At 48.4% G+C, this 18,915-nt stretch overlaps 1 protein-coding gene across 2 annotated transcripts in view; it reads left to right on the plus strand.

Moving 5' to 3' along the window:
- Positions 1–201: 201 nt before the first annotated feature.
- Positions 202–18,915, plus strand: part of C8H21orf58 (chromosome 8 C21orf58 homolog) — a 32,236-nt gene continuing 13,522 nt past the window's right edge. For both annotated transcript variants that reach the window (XM_066575726.1, XM_066575725.1), the window contains exons 1-2: positions 202–287; positions 10,556–10,625. In XM_066575726.1, coding sequence (XP_066431823.1) covers positions 10,566–10,625 — 60 coding nt within the window. In that variant the 5' untranslated portion in view covers positions 202–287; positions 10,556–10,565. The remainder of the gene's footprint in view (positions 288–10,555; positions 10,626–18,915) is intronic.

Here is an 18,915-nt window from a genome sequence, read left to right on the forward strand (position 1 = left end):
GAATTTCAAAGTTCAGCATTTTCCCACTTTCGGGAATAACTGCATCGGTTGGCAGATAAATAGAATGATAATGGGTGAGCAAGCAGGGATGGCATCAGATAACTGTCACTATGAAACGGTACACATAGCAGCGCTGTGAATAGTGAGTGCTCCTGGGCGTGGGGGAGATTGTCATCACCGGTCACATGCCTTAGATACAAGATTGTTTAAAGGTAACAAGCACTGCAGCTGACAGAATACAACATCCAGGATAATATATTGCTGGGAAGAAAGAAGAAAGGATCCAGGTAACTGCACTCTCTTCTATGCAGAGTACAGGGGCGCAGGCGTCAGATGGGTGCAGATAGCAGATTAGCTAAGGAGCAAAGCCAGAACTTTCCTAGAACTACTAATATTAGACGGGGCACACACTGCGTCTGAGGATCTGCTCACACTTGTATCACGCTTTATAGAAGCAAAGATCGATCCAATGTCTAATGGATCCTGGTAGATTCCATTGACATGTTTTCTAACCCTGATACATTTGTTGTGTTTATCTCACATATGAATTTAACCATACTAGATTGACGCGATGTTCGCTATGCTAACATAAAATGGCGTTATTTACATTTGCGATGTTTTCCTGCATGGAACTGCGTTGCGATGCTATGCAGAGAAAATATCGCAGCATGTCCTTTCCTTCTGTGATATCGCCCATGGTTTTCAGTGGGGCCAGTGCAGTAGCGCCAGCCCCATTGGAAACAATGGGAGAGCATCATGATCCCCTGCTGCGGCTGTGACAATTGTGTCGGGGGATTCCTTCAGCCTTGCATCCAGGGGTTTCCACATGGATTGCGAGCATGATATCAGGCCATGATTCACGGACCAGTATCACCCTCCAAGTGTGAAGGAGCCTTGACTCTTCCTAGCGGCGCTGTTGGCTGAACCACAACAGTGCTGCAAGACTTAACATGGGAACTTTGACCTGGCCTGACGGGTCACTCAATGTATCAAACTCACATTTTATGATTTTACGGCGGTGGTGAGGATGTCACAAATCTAATGAAATAATATGATCCTGAAGGTAAAATAGAATTATTACGAAAGCATTGAGGCCAGATTCACATGCGCATATGCGTATTTGTGCATGCACTACGAACATAGCGCTTTCGCAGAACAAACAATGCTTTTTTTGCACGCACATCAACGTATTTTACTTTACTTTTTTTGTCTGCGAGGGCAGTATGCACCAATTGAAATGGCTAAATAGTCTAATGAGTTCCAGATGTGTTTTTTTCCTGCGCAATTACCCAGTGTTTTACGCATCTCCTAGCGTATTTTCCACATATGCGCATCCCCATTGACTTCTATGGGGGGCTTTCATGCACAAAAATGCATAAAAATAGAGCATGCTGTATTTTTTGTTTGTGCAAACGAAATGCACAGGAAAATATGTACACGTGAAAAATACCAATTGAAATCAATGAGTTATATTCCCGGTGTATTGTGCGCACAAATATAGCCGTGTGAATCTGGCCTGAAAAAAATCAGATTTTGTAGCTTTTGGGTGGCTTCACACGAATGTATTCCCCAAAACACTCACCTCAGTGCCGTCTAATTGTGCCTGAATGAGATTAAAGAGGTTGATTTGCGCGCATATCTGCACATAGTAGTGTACTTTTTGCGCACACAGGCCCAGTACACAAATGCGTGCATCACACCCCTTCCATTGGGTTAGGCCTCCTTCCCACGAACGGATTTACGCTGCGTAAATTCGCGGCAAAAATCCGCTGCGTTGCCCCCTGCTATTAGGTTCTATTGAACCTAATAGCTCAATGCTCACGATGCGGAATTCCACCGCGGAATTTCGCACCGTGAAATCTCCCGTCCTCACCCGCGGCATGTTCTATTTGCCGCGGGTGTACGCGCTGACGGCTTCCATTGCAGTCAATGGAAGCCGTCCGTTCACGCTATCTCCCGCTGTAACACAGCGGAAGATAGCGTGAAAACGCTTTCCCGCCTACCGTCGCCGCGTCATATGACACGGCCGGCGCATCACGTGACACGGCCGGCCGCGTCATGTGCCGCGGTGGGCGTGTCACATAACGCGATGGCGGTGGGCGGGGAAGCGTCTTCACGCTATCTTCCGCTGGTAAGTATAGGGTCTCTGGGGGGCGCCGTGACGGGCTTCACTGTGGAATATTCTGCTGCGGAGCCCGTCACGCTCGTGTGAAGCCGGCCTTAAACAGGAATTTAGCCTAATGAGGTCCAGATGTGTTTTTTTCCCTACAATTTTTGCGCAGTGTTTCATGCATCACCTTGTGTATTTCTGCACCTCCCATAGACTTCTATGGAGGCCTTTGCTGCACAATATATAGAAAGATAGAGCAGCTCCTATTTTTCTACACACGCGCAGGATGCACGCGCAAAATAAGTTCCTGGGAGCGAACCAAATGAAATCAATGAGTTCTATTCCCTTTTTTTTGCGCGTATATTTTACATGTGCCGAAACATGTGCAAATACAGTTGTGTGAAGAAACCCTTAGGCTGTCCATGGCCGTGACGGAATATCGCTAGAGATATTCCGCCGCTGGGGAGCAGGGGAGAGACCTGACAGTTCTCTGCGGTGAGCCTATCTGCGATTTGTGTCCCACGAGTGGAGAATCGCTATGATTTTCCGCTCGTGGACAGGGGACTGCGTTTTCCATAGCAACGCTATGGAAAGCGTGCACTGCATTACTCGCAGCCGGATTATCGCCGCGAGTAACGCAATGCAAGATCGCCCGTGGACAGGAGCCCTTCAGATGGGTGTGTTTGCTCTTGCAATATTTGTGTGCACAAAACACGGAGAATAGAGCAATAATTTCAATGGGTTCATTCTCATAAGCACTTTTTGCGTGCGCAGGTTTTGTTTCTGCAAAAAAAATAGGACCTGCAGTATTCTTCTGCGTTTTGCGCCGTGAGACTGTCATAGAAGTCTATGGCAGGGGTGAAATTACGCAAGAGTAAGGGTGTGCCATTGCGCAAAATACAGGAAAAGAAGACAGCTGGAGCTCATGAGGCTTTCATAGCCAATCAATTCCACGGAAAGGAAGTGTCATGTGCGCGTGTGAACTGGCCCTGCGCGCACAAAGTACAGTAATAAGCGCTGACACGCACGCAATACCCTGATTACCTGTTTCTTCAAACATCGTTCATGCGCAACGAGCGTACTTGTGCTAACGCTTGTCTGAAGCCGCCCCTAAAATCAACTTAGTGACTAATTCCAAACACAATACAGTAGTCTACAAAACCACGGATGAGTCAGTTTTCTAGTAAACAGTACACAGTGCAGACAAAGAAAACTCCAAATATAAAGGTACCATCCGGTGGCCATGTATAAAGATATTTAAAGGTGTTTTCCGCAATTTTTTTTTTTGGCTGCAGGCCACAGGGAAAAATGATAAAAGAGCTTAGAGTCACCAGCTGCGGCCCTCTCCTCAGTGTTGCATCCCCGATCCTTGCCTCTGGCTTTGTTTATATCCGTCTGACAGTGGTGTTCCGTATACAGGCTAGCTGCTGCAGCCAATCACGGGGTGCAGGGGTGCACAACGATTGGCTGCAGCAGTCAGCCTTTTTAGTGACATTTTTGGTGGTATTTCTTATTTTGTGTCATTTTGTACATGTTTTTCCTGACAGTTTTCAAATCCCATCAGGAAGTCTATAGACAAAATGCCAGAAAAGAATGCCATACCCAAAGCCACTGACCCAATAAACACCACAAAAATGCCACAAACCAAAATGCCGTATATGTTGTGAATTTTGCTTGTCACTATAAACCTTCGGCCGGATTTACACGAGCGTAGGCCTATTTGAGCACACATTTGCGCTACTTTTTTGCACATTAGGCATTGCATATTTGCATGCACAACAGTGGTTCCTACTGTAATTTTTGCGTATGCGAGTTGTGCAAAAAGACATGCACCAATGCTCTCAGCCATTGAAATGGCCAAGTAGTTTAATGAGTTCAAGATATGTGCAGATAGGCAGGAAAATAATCATCTTTATTTGTATAGCACCAACATATTCCGCAGCACTTACATAGACAGGGGAAATACAGAAAGACAAAAGTACAAAAAAAAATACAACAATTACAGAACCACGGTTACATAGTAATCAGTTGATGGAAACAATAGGGGTGATCGTCCTGCTCCAACGAGCTTACATACTACGAATAGTGGGGAGATACAGAAGGTAAAAGGCTGGAGATGTGCACGGTATGGTGAGGTGGAGAGTGAGGGGTGCTATACACAAAGACAATGGTCAGACATTTAGCCGTGTGATGGCAGAATCGTTATGACTGCAGGAGCGGTTTATGATGGCTAGCAGGGATTGCAGTCAGTAGGTCAGGGAGCATGTTATCAGGCGGAATACAGAGGGGTTTGTTTAGGGTATGCGGTATGCCTCCCTGAAGAGGTGCGTTTTTAGAGCACGCCTGAAGTTCTGCGAGTCCTGGATTGCCTGGGTAGCCTTTGGTAGTGCGTTCCAGAGGACCGGTGCTGCTCTGGAGAAGTCTTGGAGGCGGGAATGAGAAGTTCGAATTAAAGGGGCGCTCAGTCTGGTTTCGTTAGCAGAGCGAAGAGCCCAGGCTGGGTGATGTATTGAGATGAGGGAGGCGATATAGGGTGGCGCTGCACTGTGGAGGGCTTTGTGGATGATGGTAGTGAGTTTAAATTGAATTCTGTATTTAACGGGCAGCCAGTACAGTGACTGGCACAGGGCAGAGGCGTCCGAGTAGCGGCTGGACAGGAAGATGAGCCTGGCTGCCGCATTCAGGATGCATTGGAGGGGGTAGAGTCTGGTGCAGGGGAGGCCGATCAGCAACGAGTTGCAATAATCGAGCCGTGAGTGGATGAGGGCAACAGTAAGCGTTTTTAGAAAAGAGCGGATTCTTGCGATATTCTTGAGGTGCAGCTGACATGTTCGGGTGAGAGATTGGATGTAGGGGTAAATGATAGATCAGAATCGAATATGACCCCAAGGCAGCGGGTGTGCTGTCTAGGAGTTATGGTGGCACCACACACCGAGATGGAGATGTCAGGATGAGGTCGGTTAGTGGAGGGTGGAAATACCAGTAAGTCAGTTTTAGAGAGGTTTAGTTTTAGGTAGAGAGAGGACATGGTCTTAGAGACAGTGCACAGACAGTCGATGATGTTTTGGAGGAAAGGTGCAGAGATGTCACAGGAAGAGGTGTATAGCTGGGTGTTGTCAGAATACAGGTGGTATTGGAGGCCAAATCTCCTGATGGTTTGTCCAATAGGGGCTGTGTAGATAGAGAAAAGGAGGGAGCGGAGGACCGAGCCCTGGGGGACCCCAACAGCAAGGGGAAGAGCAGGGGAGGTAGAGCCAGCAAAGGAGACGCTGAAAGAGCGGTCAGATAGGTAGGAAGAGAACCAGGAGAGAGCAGTGTCCTTTAGACCGATGGAGTGAAGCATACTGAGGAGGAGTTTGTGGTCAACAGTGTCAAATTCTGTAGAAAGGTCGAGGAGGATCAGTAGGGACTAATCACCCCTCGATTTGGCTGTCAGTAGGTCATTGGATACCCTTGTAAGGGCAGTTTCTGTCGAGTGTTGGGGTCGGAAGCCAGACTGTAGGGGGACTAGGAGAGAGTTCTCTGATAGCTTACAAGGCGGGAGTAAACTAGGCATTCTAGTAGTTTGGAGATGAAGGGGAGGTTTGAGATGGGTCGGTATTTGGCAGCATCAGTCGAGTCAAGAGTTGACTTCTTTAACAGTGGCGATATGATGGCGTGTTTGAAAGAAGAGGGAAAAATGCCAGAGGTCAGAGAGAGGTTGAATATAGTGGTGAGATGGGAGATGACCACTGGGGAGAGGGATCGAAGATCGGAGGAGGTGTGAGGGGAGAGGCTCGCTAGTGCAGGTGGTGGGGCGAGCAGAGAAGAGCAATTTAGAGACTTCTTCCTCTGTCATTGGTCTAAGTGCAGACAGTGAGCAGGAGCAGTGCTGACAAGACTAGGGTCAGGGCTAGTCTAGGATTGGGAAGGTTTTTCCTGACGGATGTCATCAATTTTCTTTTTGAAGTAAGCAGCCACCTCTACAGCACGCTGTGTAATTCGCAGTGAATAGAAGCGATTGATGTCATTGGGTTTGTTCACATACACACAAAAAGAACATGTGAGGAAGGAGATGCGGGAAATACTGTGCAAAACCTTCGGGAAAAGAACACATCTGGCCCTCGTTAGGCTAAATAGCCTTTTAAATCAGGGGGCGGGGGTGTTTCACGCATATATAAATAGGCCCTGTGTGCGCAAAAAAGTACAATACAATGCGCCAATACGTGTGCAATTCAACCTTGTTCATAGCGTAAATACGTTGCTGGCACACCACTCATGTTTCAATGCCTAAAGCAAGATACACGGTTAGCATCTTTAGATGTGTAACGCCAGCATGTGCTGATGAAGAGCTTCCCATTCTGCGAAACACTTATACAAACTGGTTTTAATGATAAACTGAAATTTTGAGGGGCAAAACACCTAATCTTGTGTATTTTTATCACAATTGCGCCACATTGACTCTTCCAGAAAAAAAAATACTTTTCCCTCACTTGTCACACCAGTCACTTTTGTGATGGTTCATAAAGATTCCACTTCTTTTGGAGATATTAGACTTCTTTGTGGTTTAAGGAGATGGAGAACTTTAGGCTGGTGACAGACAAGCGTCTTCATTCGTATATATACGTATTGCCCTATTGTACGTACTTCAACAAGTTGTATTTCTCTTCAGGTATTTCCTTGTGATATATTGTTCTTTGTAGAACCACTATCATAACTCTTAGGCCCAATGTCCACGGCCGGGTCGGACTCTGCTTGCGGGAGCCCGCAGTGGAATCCCGCAGCAGAATCCTACCCTGCCCATGGCCGAGGACAATTATTTACCTGTCCGGATCTTCGTTCTTCTGCACTTTGGATGTGTGTGTGCGTTCCGGCCACCGTACAGCGCACATGCGCAGTACTTTTTGTTTATATAACTCCTGCGGATCCGCAGCCTGTCCGCAGTGTCAGCTGCAGGTGGGCCACCGATCGGACGGATTCCATTGATGTCACTGGAAGCTGTCCGTGTGAGATCCGCAGCAAAATGAAGCATGCTGCGATTTGTTTTCCAGGCCAAAAGGTCCGCAAAACAAATCTGCATGTTTCAATGCATTTGCGGACGCCCATGCATCCCTATGGATGGCTTGATTTGCGGATCATCCATTCCGCAAAAAAAACCACCCGTGGACAGTGGGCCTTAGGGCGAGCACCCACTGGCGTTTGCGTTCTCCGCGGGAAAAAAACGCAGCGTTTTCGCCGCGTTTTTCGCGGCGTTTTTCGCGGCGTTTTCCGTTAATTTCCATTGACATTCATGGGTGCATTAGGAGAAAAATAGGGACACATATGCAACTGACAGTTCCTATGTTAAAAACGCAAACGCAACGCAAAAAAAACGCCAGTGGACAGGAACACATGTTATCTCTATGCCTGTGCAGGAAAAACGCAAAACGCAGGTAAAAAAACGCCAGTGGGTGCTCGCCCTTAGGCTGCCTGTCTACGAGCATTGCGCAAACCCACTGGATCTCCGCCGCAGGAGCCACCACCCGGGAGCAGGAGCCGGCACACGAATCTCCGCGGTGAGCCTATCTGACAGATAGGCTCATCACAGAGAATCGCGGCAATTCGCAGCATGCTGCGATTTGCCAGCCACGAGTGGAGAATCGCTATGATTCTCTACTGGTGGACAGGGGGGCTGCGCTCTCCATAGCAACACTATAGAGAGCGTTTACTGCGTTCCCCGTGGCTGGATTATCACCGCAGGGAATGCAATGAAAATTCGCCCGTGGACAGGAGCCTAAGGCTTCAAGAAGGAAGATAAAGAATGATATCATAACATAGTAAATGGGTGATATCGCTATTGAATAGCTTTTTAAATGAATGTAGTCATAAGTCAAAAACCATATTTAGTCAATATCGCAGTGTGATGCATTGAGAGATGACAATCCATTCATCGTGAAAAATATACTGATCCTACGAGTTACAATGAAATCAGGATTCAATATTTTCAACATACAGTGGTCTTTCCTGGGACATTGTATATTGAAACTAGATTCAACATGCAATGTGTAATGCGGATCTGCAGCGTTTCCACTTTCCTGGAAAATGTGGCCAATCATCCTCCTATATTACTGAGTCATTGTCTAGTTGTGCTCCTCTACAATGCAGTGCGGTACTACATATATTTGTACTGCCCTTTACCTGTACCAGGATGAGCTGCTCCTTTCAACATCAGATACTGGCAACTCCTTTTTCTTTTCTGGTACATTAAAGGGGTTGTCTCGCGAAAGCAAGTGGGGTTAAGCACTTCCGTATGGCCATATTAATGCATTTTGTAATATACATCGTGCTTTAAATATGAGCCATACAGAAGTTATTCACTTACCTGCTCCGTTGCTGGTGTCCCCGTTGCCATGGCTCCGTCTAACTTCGGCGTCTTCTTGCTTTTTTAGACGCGCTTGCGCAGATCTATCTTCTCCATTCGGCTCGGCTCAGCATCACCGGCATTTTAGCTCAGCCCCCTTGTACTCGTCATCGCGAAGCTCCGCCCCCATCACATGTGCCGATTCCAGCCAATCAGAGGCTGGAATCGGCACATGTGACAGGGGCGGAGCTTCACGGTGATGCGTACAAGGGGGCGGAGCCAAAATGCCGGTGATGCCGAGCCGAGCCGAATGGAGAAGATAGATCTGCGCAAGCGCGTCTAAAAAAGCAAGAAGACGCTGAAGTTAGACGGAGCCATGGCAACGGGGACGCCAGCAACGGAGCAGGTAAGTGAATAACTTCTGTATGGCTCATATTTAATGCACGATGTATATTACAAAGTGCATTAATATGGCCATACAGAAGTGCTTAACCCCACTTGCTTTCGCGAGACAACCCCTTTAAGTACTGCACTACCCTGAAGAAGCTCCTGTCCTCTCCATACAAAGTAATTATCAGCTTCCTGCAGCTCTTTATGACTTTTATACATAACGACTTACTTTATTTGTATTAGTCTAATTTTCTTTAATCTTGATTTTACTCAACTTTACTTTATTTTGATACTACTTTTGGTTGACATTGTGGAGAGTTTGGAAGCAATTATCAATTTTCTATAGAGTTATGGTTTCAACATACAATATTTTCAACATACAATGGTCATCCCAGAACCAATTAATGTGGAATGTTGAGCAGGTCTAGATTGGCAATCTTGCAGTTTCCTGGTGGGCTGCTCTGCCTTATCGACCAGATCGAGCGCTCATTCTTCTTAGCCAATTGCATGTCCGTCTTTAAGACACTGATGCAATTGACAGCACCTGTGCAGGAAGCCTCATTTGGCTCCCCGCTCAGTCGCCCAGCGTCTTCTTTCAAACCAGGCAGCATGATGATGTCATCACGCGTGTGCATCATTTTGTGGGACCCCAACCACAAGAGTCCAAAGCAATGGATGGAGGACACCGTGGGAAAGTAGCAATATGAGTGTGTGTGTTTATTGTTTTTAATGAAAGTGCACTGTGTGGCTTATTAAAGGTGTGCTGCTTGGCATATTAAAGGGACACTATATGGCATATGAAGCAGTCTTGTGTAGCATTTGAAGGGAACAGTGGCATATGAAGGGAGAATGTGGCTTATTGAGGGGCACAGTGTGACATATGAAGAGGACAGTGTGGTTTATTAATTAGGGAGGCACATGAGATGCTTTGTTATATAGTATTCAGGGGAAACTGTGTGGCAAGAGTTTATTTTAATATAGGGATTAAGGATATGAAAAAGCAAAGAGCCAAAGACATCTGTGTGGCAACCTCTGAGGAGACGAGTTGCTTCCAGGAGATGTTGTCATGGTAGTCTTGGCCAGATGGAGAAGAAAAAGAGAGCAAATCCAATTAAGGATGATTTCATGTGTGAGTCACAGTGTCATTGTTTGTCCTGGCATGGACTGTCTCATCAGTCCTGTAGTCCTCTAGTCATGTGAACTAACAATTCCTAACATCATTTCCATCGTTAAGGTTATACTGAGTGTTGTTATTTTACATGTTAGAAAGTTATATAGCAGGGACTGACCTGACTTTACAATTTATGTTTGAGAAGTCCTGATTTATTAGATTTACCCAAAATATAATAACCAATGATACTTTTAGCTCAAAGAGTAATACACAATTTGTCATAGCATGCATTGCACACCATTATTTTCATGTAATATGGAGCAGGATTATATAGTATGTGGCTTTTGTGTGCCAGGGCTGCTTTTTAATCCCAGTCCAGTCCTGATTTCGGGGGATCACTGTGTACTATAGTAGACAATACCCAAGAGAGACCAAGTAAGTTTTTTGGCAACACTGTCATATATACTCGCTTTTGTTGGCAGCAGGCTGCACATGCAGAATCTGGTTATTGATGTCATTTTGATATCCCCATGGACATCAAGCTTATACATACATACTGCATATCTCAGTGGACATAACCCATATCTATCTGTTTAATGCTAATAATTTAATGTATTTTTCACAGATACCCAAACATGACAGACCCCACCTTGGTGGATCATATGACTAGGCTAAAACTGAAACTTTTGGAAAAGGTAAAGCGATGTCTTGAATTTCTCCTACTGTCTATATTCTTCCATCTCTCAACATAAAAAAAACAAACATTTTTTTATTATACATACCATTGAAAGTAAAATAAGGACCAGAGTGTTTTGGTCCTAAAGGACCAGACACTTTTTGGCGGGATTTTACCCTTGTGGGGGTTTGGCTGCCCTATTTTTTTTCTTCAGCTACCAAAATAATTTTTGCTGCATTTTTTTCTGTGACATATAAGTCCACCTGCAGACGGCTGGGTCGGATCCGGCAGCGAGAATTCTCGCCACGGGACCCGACCCGAGCGCCTGCAGAGAGCAGCGCGTACTCACCCGCCCCCTGGCTCTTTCATGTGCCGGCTGCCGGGCAGCCGTCGCATGCGCAGACCGGAGTCGACAGCGGGTGAGTGATGTTTCTGTGCGGGGCTCTGCGAGCCCTGCACAGAAATAGAGCATGCCGCGGTTCGTTTGCCGCGCGATACTTCGCGCGGCCAAACCGCGGCCGTCTGCATAGGATTGCGTTTGTTAACGCAATCCTATGCAGGCTTCCAGCGGCAGAAATCCCGCCGCGGAATTTCCGCCCGTCTGCAGGCAGCCTAAGGCTATTTTTTTTCACTAACTTTTTTCTCTGTTTTTTTAGTTTTATTAGGAATGAAAAACTGAAAATAAACAAAACTATTTTTTTACATTTACAGTTGTATATTTTTAAAATTAGTACATTATGCTAAAATAAAGTACAGGAATGGGTTCCTCGTTTTGTTTTGGATATTTTGATATATAATTTGTATAGTCTCGGATTACAGGGAGCATATGGTGACAGTTTTGGTTGGCGTCAACGGTGGGTCATTTTCTTTTTTATGCATATATTTTTATTTTAGTCTGTAATTTTTTAACATTTTTTTACATTTTTTGTTACATCTCTGTTTCCCATGATGTCATATAAGACCTCTGGGGGTCATTCACATTGTCTTTTTTAAATTATTATATAGTTTCCCACTGTAGCTGGGGCATCCATAGGAACCCCAGTTATAGGGAAAAACATCCCCCTATAGTGGCAGTAGTCACAAAGAGAGCTGATCTGGGTCTGCTAGGATCCCGCAGCTCTGCTCTGGTAGGGGGTTCCCGGTGTCACTTCCTCTTCCTCTCTTCACTACATAGCACTCATTGACAAAAAAACAAAAACTATTGTCTAGTTTTAAAGGGGTTTTGCAGACCTAAATTGACCCTCCATGCCTGGAGATAGATAGCCGAACCGATTCTCTGACTACCCGAGGGACTTCTCACATGGGATGGAATGTTCCACAACAGCATTGCGGAATACGCTGTCCCAGAAATCCGCAACAACATCCGCATGACTAACTTTGAATTTTGATGCAGAATTGCCATAAGAATTCTGGTATTTTCCATTCCGCATCAAAAACCGCATATCAGAAGATAATATTCTGCAGGTGGGCATATTCCATGCTATGTGAAAAGTCCCTGAAGTACTGTGTTCATAGTAGGCCAAGGCACTACATGCTGCTAATGCAGTGTGTATCCCTTAGGGCTCTTACCCACTGACGATACGTTTTCTAGCGATGCGAGAGTGAGTGAAAACGCATGATTATGAAACCAATGATTTTCAGTGGTTTAATTCTCATTTGCAATGTGTTCACTCAAGCCTCGCTGCAATACAAAAAAAGCTGCAATATCGCCCACTGTTTTCAATGGGGCCAGGGAGATCACACAACAACCTTGAAATCCCCTCTAGCAGGAGAGAGAGGGAGGATGGGGGGTGGCAGAGCTACAGGGGTTATCTTACATGTCTCCCATATTTGGAGAGATAGGGGGTGCGGCTAAATGGCTTTCCCAGGGTTTCCCCGAGAGCAATGGGGCGGGGCTAGAGGGATTCTCATAGTGATTCGTTCTCTAGCCAAGAGAGGGGGAGGGGCTAGCGGGTTTCCTTCACATCTGCGATGCTTTCACTCATGCGATGAGTGGAAAAAAATCGCAACATGTCCTATCATTCTGCATTTTGCTTTTTTCTCTCTCCCATGTTTCACTATGAAGGCTCCTTTTCATTGCATTACAAAGCGCAAACTTTTTCAAGCACTTTAATGCATTTTTAACATTAGAAAGTCCTGTAAAAACGCAGCAAAATCACGTGAAAAAATCGCAAGCAGCATCAATGTTTTTGCAAGAAAAAACATTGCTGATGCTCAGGCATCTCATGAACAACATTGCAATTTTGCCATAATTTTATCTCGACGATATCGCGATCGCCCGTGTGAAACTACCCTTAGTCAGAGAAGCTGGTGTGACCATCTTTGTTTCTCCAGGCCCGGAGGGTCACTTTAAAGTGGTAGTTCCACTATTTACTATTGATGACCTATCCTTTGGATGGGTTATCAATAGCAGATCAGTAGGGATCTGCCACTGTTGGTACAGACAGAGCTGTCTTTGTTGCGAAAAGCATACAGCTGTATAGAGTGCGCAGTGGTCCCAGCTGTTATTTAACAGGATCAGTCAGCAATAATTGATTGGCAGGGTCTGTCCCTTGGGATTCCAGCTGATCAGCTGTTCTCTGGGCTAGCTGTCATTGCAGACAGAGCCAAAAACAGCTCTGTCAACATTGCAGTGGCTTGGGTTGGTATAGCAGGCGCAGCTCCCAATGGGCCTGGCCCGGCGAACAGCTATTCTGCAGGAATCCCGAGCCCAGGACTCCCACAATCAAATATTGATGACCCATCCATTGCTATGATTCTCCACTCGTGGACGTTTGGGCTGCACTTTCCATAGTAAGTCTATAGTACGTCTATGGAAAGCATTCATTGCGTTACCCGTGGCCGGATTATCGGTGCAAATAACACAATGAATTATCGCCTGTAGACAGCTGCCGTAACCTCTAGAGATGAGCGAACGTACTCGTCCGAGCTTGATATTCGTGCGAATATTAGGGTGTTCGGGATGCTCGTTACTCGTAACGAGTACCACGCGGTGTTCCGGTTACTTTCAGTTTCCTCTCTGAGACGTTAGCGCGCTTTTCTGGCCAATTGAAAGACAGGGAAGGCATTACAACTTCCCCCTGTGACGTTCAAGCCCTATACCACCCCCCTGCTGTGAGTGGCTGGGGCGATCAGATGTCACCCGAGTATAAAAGTCGGCCCCTCCCGCGGCTCGCCACACATGCCTTGTTAGTTAGCTGAGGGACAGTGGTATCGTGCTGGAGCTGCTGTAGGGAGAGCGTTAGTAGTTAGTGTAGGCTTCAAGAACCCCAACGGTCCTTCTCAGGGCCACATCTAATAGTGTGCAGTACTGTGTTAGCACTGTATTTTTATTTTTTTTTCCAAATTGGATCTGCAGAGCATTGCGCCCTGCAATAGGGACAGAAGTGGTGGTTAGGCAGGGAGAGTGTTAGCAGTGAGTGTAGGCTTCAAGAACCCCAACGGTTCTTTCTAGGGCCACATCTATCCGTGTGCAGTACTGTCCAGGCTGCTGTTAGCAGTGTTGCATATTTTTTTTTTTTTCTCAAAACCGGCTGTGCAGACCATTGCACCCGGCATTAATACTACAGGGATAGAATTGCGTAGGCAGGGCCAGAAGACATACATTATTCATTGAATAGACGCAGTGTGGCTTGTCCTTTGAAAAACAAGGGAAAAAATTCTATTTCGCCTGCCTCTGACAGTCCCCAGGGCTCTGGGTACGTGTGTGCTGCGTGCAGAACGTTAAAAAAAATCAGACGCAGCCAGCTACGTTTTACTGCAGGCTTGCGCCAGTTTTTTTCCTGCATGGGAAATCCCTGATCTGCTGGAGCCAATAACTTTGCATCACTGCAGTTCTCTGACATATTTGCAGGGCCACAACACAGTTATTAAACTTAGTAGTATTCATTGAATACACGCAGTGTGGCTTGTCCTTTGAAAAACAAGGGAAAAAATTCTATTTCGCCTGCCTCTGACAGTCCCCAGGGCTCTGGGTACGTGTGTGCTGCGTGCAAAACGTTAAAAAAAAATCAGACGCAGCCAGCTACGTTTTACTGCAGGCTTGCGCCAATTTTTTTCCTGCATGGGAAATCCCTGATCTGCTGGAGCCAATAACTTTGCATCACTGCAGTTCTCTGACACATTTGCAGGGCCACAACACAGTTATTAAACTTAGTAGTATTCATTGAATAGACGCAGTGTGGCTTGTCCTTTGAAAAACAAGGGAAAAAATTCTATTTTGGCTGCAGGCTTGCGCCAATTTCTTTCCTAGCTTGGAAATCACTGGTAATACAGCATGCTGAGGGGTAGGGGTAGGCCGAGAGGACGTGGACGCGGCCGAGGACGCGTAGGCCCAAGTGAGGGTGTGGGCACAGGCTGAGCTCCTGATCCAGGTGTGTCGCAGCCGACTGCTGCGCGATTAGGAGAGAGGCACGTTTCTGGCGTCCCCACATTCATCGCCCAATTAATGGGTCCACGTGGGAGACCTTTATTAGAAAATGAGCAGTGTGAGCAGGTCCTGTCGTGGATGGCAGAAAGTGCTTCGAGCAAGCTATCATCCACCTAGAGTTCTGCGCCGTCCAGTGCTGCAAATCCGAATCCTCTGTCTGCTGCTCCTCCTTCCTCCCAGCCTCCTCACTCCACTACAATGACACATGCTCAGGAGCGGGAAGACTCCCAGGAACTGTTCTCGGGCCCCTGCTCAGATTGGGCAGCAGTGGTTCCTCTCCCACCAGATGAGTTTATCGTCACTGATGCACAACCATTGGAAAGTTCCCGGGGTCCGGGGGATGAGGCTGGGGACTTCCGGCAACTGTCTCAAGACCTTTCAGTGGGTGAGGAGGACGATGACAATGAGACACAGTTGTCTTGCAGTGAGGTAGTAGTAAGGGCAGTAAGTCCGAGGGAGGAACGCACAGAGGATTCGGAGGAAGAGCAGCAGGACGATGAGGTGACTGACCCCACCTGGTGTGCAACGCCTACACAGGACAGGTCTTCAGAGGGGGAGGCACGGGCAGCAGCAGGGCAGGTTGCAAGAGGCAGTGCGGTGTCCAGGGGTAGAGGCAGGGCCAGACCAAATAATCCACCAACTGTTTCCCAAAGCACACCCTCGCGCCATGCCACCCTGCAGAGGCTGAGGTGCTCTAAGGTCTGGCAGTTTTTCACCGAGACGCCTGACGACCGACGAACAGTGGTGTGCAACCTTTGTCGCGCCAAGATCAGCCGGGGAGCCACCACCAACAGCCTCACCACCACCAGCATGCGCAGACATATGATGGCCAAGCACCCCACAAGGTGGGACGAAGGCCGTTCACCGCCTCCGGTTTGCACCGCTGCCTCTCCCCCTGTGCCCCAACCTGCCACTGAGATCCAACCCCCCTCTCAGGACACAGGCACTACCGTCTCATGGCCTGCACCCACACCCTCACCTCCGCTGTCCTCGGCCCCATCCACCAATGTCTCGCACCGCACAGTCCAGCCGTCGCTAGCGCAAGTGTTGGAGCGCAAGCGCAAGTACGCCGCCACGCACCCGCACGCTCAATCGTTAACCGTCCACATAGCCAAATTTATCAGCCTTGAGATGCTGCCGTATAGGGTTGTGGAAACGGAGGCTTTCAAAGCTATGATGGCGGCGGCGGCCCCGCGCTACTCAGTTCCCAGTCGCCACTACTTTTCCCGATGTGCCGTCCCAGCCCTGCACGACCACGTCTCCCGCAACATTGTACGCGCCCTCACCAATGCGGTTAGTGGCAAGGTCCACTTAACTACGGACACGTGGACAAGCACAGGCGGGCAGGGCCACTACATCTCCCTGACGGCACATTGGGTGAATTTAGTGGAGGCTGGGACAGACTCAGAGCCTGGGACCGCTCACGTCCTACCCACCCCGAATTGTGGGCCCCAGCTCGGTGGTGGTATGTTCGTCGGTGTATGCTTCTTCCACTAAAGCACCCTCCTCCTCCTCCTCAACCTCTGTCTCGCAATCTAGATGTGTCAGCAGCAGCAGGACGTCGCCAGCAGTCGGTGTCGTGCGGCGTGGCAGCACAGCGGTGGGCAAGTGTCAGCAGGCCGTGCTGAAACTACTCAGCTTAGGAGATAGGAGGCACACGGCCCACGAACTGCTGCAGGGTCTGACAGAGCAGACCCACCGCTGGCTTGCGCCGCTGAGCCTCCAACCGGGCATGGTCGTGTGTGACAACGGCCGTAACCTGGTGGCGGCTCTGCAGCTCGGCAGCCTCACGCACGTGCCATGCCTGGCCCACGTCTTTAATTTGGTGGTTCAGCGCTTTCTGAAAAGCTACCCACGCTTGTCAGACCTGCTCGTAAAGGTGCGCCGACTCTGCGCACATTTCCGCAAGTCCCACACGGACGCTGCCACCCTGCGCACCCTGCAACATCGGTTTAATCTGCCAGTGCACCGACTGCTGTGCGACGTGCCCACACAGTGGAACTCTACGCTCCACATGTTGGCTAGGCTCTATGAGCAGCGTAGAGCTATAGTGGAATACCAACTCCAACATGGGCGGCGCAGTGGGAGTCAGCCTCCTCAATTCTTTTCAGAAGAGTGGGCCTGGTTGGCAGACATCTGCCAGGTCCTTCGAAACTTTGAGCAGTCTACCCAGGTGGTGAGCGGCGATGCTGCAATCATTAGCGTCACCATTCCTCTGCTATGCATCTTGAGAAGTTCCCTGCAAACCATAAAGGCAGCCGCTTTGCACTCGGAAACAGAGCCGGGGGAAGACAGTATGTCGCTGGATAGTCAGAGCACCCTCCTGTCTATATCTCAGCGCGTTCAGGAGGAGGAGGAGGAGCATGAGGAGGATGAGGAGGAGGGGGAAGAGACAGCTTGGCCCACTGCTGACGGTACCCCTGCTGCTTGCCTGTCATCCTTTCAGCGTGTATGGCCTGAGGAGGAGGAGGAGGAGCAGGAGGATCCTGAAAGTGATCTTCCTAGTGCGGACAGCCATGTGTTGCGTACAGGTACCCTGGCACACATGGCTGACTTCATGTTAGGATGCCTTTCTCGTGACCCTCGCGTTACACGCATTCTGGCCACTACGGATTACTGGGTGTACACACTGCTCGACCCACGCTATAAGGAGAACCTTTCCACTCTCATTCCCGAAGAGGAAAGGGGTTCGAGAGTGTTGCTATACCACAGGACCCTGGCGGACAAGCTGATGGTAAAATTCCCATCCGACAGCGCTAGTGGCAGAAGGCGCAGTTCCGAGGGCCAGGTAGCAGGGGAGGTGCGGAGATCGAGCAGCATGTACAGCCCAGGCAGTGCAACAGTCTTTAAGGGCCTGGACAGCTTTCTGGCTCCCCACCAAGACTGTGTCACCGCTCCCCAGTCAAGGCTGAGTCGGCGGGAGCACTGTAAAAGGATGGTGAGGGAGTACGTAGCCGATCACACGACTGTCCTCCGTGACGCCTCTGCCACCTACAACTACTGGGTGTCGAAGCTGGACACGTGGCCTGAACTAGCGCTGTATGCCCTGGAGGTGCTTGCTTGTCCTGCGGCTAGCGTCTTGTCGGAAAGGGTGTTTAGTGCGGCTGGGGGAATCATCACAGATAAGCGTACCCGCCTGTCAACCGACAGTGCCGACAGGCTAACACTCATCAAGATGAACAAAGCCTGGATTTCCCCAGACTTCTCTTCTCCACCAGCGGACAGCAGCGATACGTAAGCAATACGTAGGCTGCACCCGCGGATGGAAGCTACGTTCTCTCTCACCATCCAAAACGGGGACATTTCTGCTTCATCAATCTGTGTCTAATATTCCTCCTCCTCCTCCTGCTCCTCCTCCTGAAACCTCACGTAATCACGCTGAACGGGCAATTTTTCTTAGGGCCACAAGGCTCACTCATCTAATTTTTCTAAACAATTTTTATATGTTTCAATGCTCTTAAAAGCGTTGAAACTTTAACTTGAACCAATTTTTAGTTAAACTGGGCTGCCTCCAGGCCTAGTTACCACTTAAGCCACATTAACCAAAGCGATTAAAGGGGTTGTCCCGCGCCGAAACGGGTTTTGTTTTTTTTAACCCCCCCCCCCCCCGTTCGGCGCGAGACTACCCCGATGCAGGGGTTAAAAAAACAAACCGGAGAGTGCTTACCTGAATCCCGGCGGTCCGGCGTCTTCATACTCACCTGCTGAAGATGGCCGCCGGGGTCTGCTCCCTCCGTGGACCGCAGCTCTTCTGTGCGGTCCATTGCCGATTCCAGCCTCCTGATTGGCTGGAATCGGCACGTGACGGGGCGGAGCTACACGGAGCCGGCATTCTGCACGAGCGGCCCCATTGAAGACAGGAGAAGACCCGGACTGCGCA

Source organism: Eleutherodactylus coqui, chromosome 8 (genome assembly GCF_035609145.1).
Source record: "Eleutherodactylus coqui strain aEleCoq1 chromosome 8, aEleCoq1.hap1, whole genome shotgun sequence".
Lineage (NCBI taxonomy): Eukaryota > Metazoa > Chordata > Amphibia > Anura > Eleutherodactylidae > Eleutherodactylus > Eleutherodactylus coqui.